General features: G+C 47.2%; 1 protein-coding gene across 2 annotated transcripts in view; it reads left to right on the top strand.

Annotated features, from left to right (window-relative positions):
• SARC_09647 overlaps positions 1–4,010 on the top strand; it is a gene marked incomplete at both ends in the record, with an annotated part of 9,579 nt that overhangs the window by 2,434 nt on the left and 3,135 nt on the right. Inside the window, 4 exons of one of the 2 annotated variants that reach the window (XM_014296331.1) lie at positions 198–646; positions 808–1,400; positions 2,061–2,458; positions 2,831–2,949. In XM_014296331.1, coding sequence (XP_014151806.1) covers positions 198–646; positions 808–1,400; positions 2,061–2,458; positions 2,831–2,949 — 1,559 coding nt within the window. The remainder of the gene's footprint in view (positions 1–197; positions 647–807; positions 1,401–2,060; positions 2,459–2,830; positions 2,950–4,010) is intronic. The other variant, XM_014296330.1, reaches the window with a different exon arrangement.

Consider the following 4,010-nt stretch of genomic DNA (forward strand, 5'->3'; position numbering starts at 1 on the left):
ATATACATACACACACACACACACACATTCACAGATATATATACGTATATATTTATGTTTATATATATATATATATATATATTTATGTATATGTGTATATGTATATAACACACACACACACACACACACACACACACACACACATATATATATATATATACCGACTCATCGCCGTGTCACACACAACTTACTTAAAGGGCGAATCTCTCCGTCACCTGTGGTCAATGCCAAGACACTGAGAGAGCAGTTGCTTCAACGGAAGAAGCGCAAACACGACGAAATCCTCACCGAAGATGCGGATACGAACATTCAGCGGAACAAACGTCTGACCCCCACACACAGTGAGGGTATGTTAGTACCGGGTGCAGCTGCCCTGTCCTCGACCCAACTGGATCCGGTCTGGGTCCCGAAAGAGAAGGACAATATGGTGGATATGGACGGCTCTGCCTCCGGCAAGCAAAGCGGGATAGAAAGCGGGACGGCGGGCGGCCCACCGGGGGTGTCCACGGTAGGGTCGCAGAATAACAACAACAAGAAGAAAAGTACTACGAAAACGACCGCCACACAGGTTGCACCAGCGGCGACGGACCTGTCCGTAGGACCGGGGGTCGCTGGGAGTGGGCTGGGTCACCCTAGCCGAAACACGGTGAGAGCCTGTGGTGTGAGGGGTTCAACACCACCAGCAGGCGAGGGGACTACAAAGAGAGAGACTCAGGACAACGGGACCGCGGGATTGGATAACGAGACAAAAAAAAGGGGGCCATTGCGACGTCGAAAACCGGGCCAAAACACCTGACCACGACACAGGACCGGTTCGAGGTTGTGGAGAAGGGTGCAGGTGCAGGTGTCCAGGACGAGGCGAATGGGGCGGTGTCGGTGGCCACTCAGGTCACAGGAGCGTCGCCCCACCCACCGGCGGCTGGTGCAAACGAGACAAAGCAGTTGGATTTGCACTCGGGGTATGTGGCACCTTTGGCGACTGATGCGCCCGTGCGAGATGGCTCGGGCGTTGCTATCCCGACTGTGTCTCAGGAGAAGCTGGTCGTGGAGGGCAGCAGCCGTCTCAGGCCCAAGAAGATTGCCCTGGACCCCCAAAAGGGACCCCAGGTGCTGAATAAGGCACCCCGTGACGTCAAAAAAGGGCCGGTTATGGCTCAAAAGCCAAAGACGGCACCGAAGGGGACAAAGGCAGAGGGGCGAGCCAAGAACCCTGCAATGCCAGCGAATAGTCCCGGAACATTTGAGCAGGAGACACAGGTTGCAAAAGCGGGACCTAAAGCGGGACACGGGGAGAAAGGGGAATCCGAGCTGAGTGGGGCGGAGAGTTTGCGACAGAAACTGCTGATGGCCATGAAGAGGAAGAAAGGTGCCAGTGCGACCGCCAAGGAGAAGGAGTCAACGTAAGTGACGTGTGGGCATATGCAGCGGTTGGGGCAAGGCTGCGGCAGGGAGAGGCATGGGCATGCTCGTGCCGAGTGGGTTGTTTGTGTATACTGCATCAGTCAAGAGCTGTGTCTGTGTAGAGGTAGACATAAGGCTGCGACGGGAGAGGCATGCTCGTGCCGAGTGGGTTGTTTGTGTATACTGCATCAGTCAAGAGTCGTGTATGTGTAGAGGTACACATAAGGCTGCGACGTGAGAGGCATGCTCCTGCCGAGTGGGTTGTTTGTGTATACTGCATCAGTCAAGAGCTGTGTATGTGTAGAGGTAGACATAAGGCTGCGACGGGAGAGGCATGCTCGTGCCGAGTGGGTTGTTTGTGTATACTGCATCAGTCAAGAGCTGTGTATGTGTAGAGGTAGATATAAGGCTGCGACGTGAGAGGTATGCTCTTGCCGAGTGGGTTATGTGGATATATGGATATACATAATCTTTCCGGATGTTTGCCCGGCACACCTAGTTGCTTTAACAGCACTCGTGTGCCACGTAACAATCGGGATGTTATATACCTGACTGTTCTATACACCTACCTATGATATACACTTACCCACCCATCATATATATATACCTACACTTAACAGAATTCCACATTACTATTTTCTTTTTATAACAATCGGCAGGGTTCGCTCCTCCACACCACCAACCACCGGCCTGAAAGTTGTGGCTAAAAATAGCACAGAAGCCGCGCCAAACACGCAACCACCACATGCGGTCCCCAGTGACACCTTGACCACTCCACAGACTGCTAGCATACTACCTCAGCACACCGCACACAGTCTTATTTCATCACATGACAGAATACGCCCTGCTTTACCCCAGGCGCATCCCGGCACCCAAGTGCTGGACAATACAGGCCCAGCACCTAGGCCCGCAGGGTTTGGGGCCGGATTGCTTTCGGTTAAGAAATATAGTAGTCCGTCGTTGGATATGGACATCGATGAGGCGATCGAGTCAACTGCCGAGTTGTATCTGCCTTTTGCCCATGAAAAGGCTGCGGCGACAGCTAGCACGCTCAGGGGTAAGGGTGTGTGCGTGCGCACGGTACGTATAGAGGTTGGCTTGCCATTTGTGCGTGTATGTGTCTCTTACTGTGTGTATGTATCCCTCATTGTGTGTATGTGTCACTTCTCCTCATATATATATATATATAATTATATATAAAAGACGATGGGTTGATTTGACAAGAGATCATCCGTGTAAGTCTTAGATGCTGCATGTGACTCGACGAACCACTATCCAAATACATCCGTGTATTGAGTGAGGTATTTTCTTATTTATGCAAGTATGTACAGGCTTCTTGCGTGCACACGCACAATCTACTAGTATCAGTATAGTCGTACTATAATCCCTTATCGCTCACTCGTCAGTTGGTATGTTTGATCATCCCTAGCAGATGGTCCCACCAACGTCCCTGGGCAAAGGGCTGTGCGGCTGCCCACAACACTCAACTACACCCGATGCGTAAACCAGTCACAGGTGCAGGTACCCATCGAGCCGGACGTGTTTTCGGTATGGGGGTTACAGTATTTAGGGTTTTAGGGGTTTAGGGGTTTAGGGTCCAGGGTTGTGCAAAAGCATGCATATTAGAATGTGGTTTGTAGTTTTAGGGTTTAATCGAGATTGTGTAGAGACTTTTGAGCTGCGTTCAGATGTTCGTCAGTGGGGCAGATGAGATGTTTCATTTCATAACATACATACACTTATCGATTGAAATTCATAACAAACATTGTTCTTACCTACATACACTTATCGATTGAAATTCATAACAAACATTGTTCTTACCTACATACACTTATCGATTGAAATTCATAACAAACATTGTTCTTACCTACATACACTTATCGATTGAAATTCATAACAAACATTGCCTACATACACTTATCGATTGAAATTCATAACAAACATTGTTCTTTCCTACATACACTTAACGATTGAAATTCATAACAAACATTGATCTTACATACATACACTTATATAAGCTTTTGTATTGAGTTTCAAATATATGTCTTGCTAGTAGCAAGTACTTGTTACAGACGCCGATTCACAGATTCACATAGACGTGCGTGTCAGTTCATATAGTTCAAAGTAAGATTAGGCTACAATGACTCAATACGTATGCAAATACGTATACATGTATATGATATAAGTATATCTGTATATTTAAATATTGATACTTGTATATTTATCTATTTATAAATATATATTCTGCTGAGATCCAGGGCGTTGCTGAGATAGTCCACACTGTTATAGTGCCCTGTGTGCACAACGATGCACGTACACATGCATATATGCATATAAGCATACACACTTATATACACACTTGTATATACATACCAACTTGCGTATACACGCATATATGTATATACACTTATATGCAAACATATATATACATACCAACGTACGTACACAAGTACTTTTAAGCATATGCACTTATATACAAACATACACGCACGTATGATATCCACTATTACAAGGACATAAGCACATACACTGATGTACACACACACACACACACACACAGACAGACACACACACACACACACACACACACACACACACACACACACACA

Source organism: Sphaeroforma arctica (genome assembly GCF_001186125.1).
Source record: "Sphaeroforma arctica JP610 unplaced genomic scaffold supercont1.1008, whole genome shotgun sequence".
Classification (NCBI taxonomy): Eukaryota; class Ichthyosporea; order Ichthyophonida; genus Sphaeroforma; species Sphaeroforma arctica.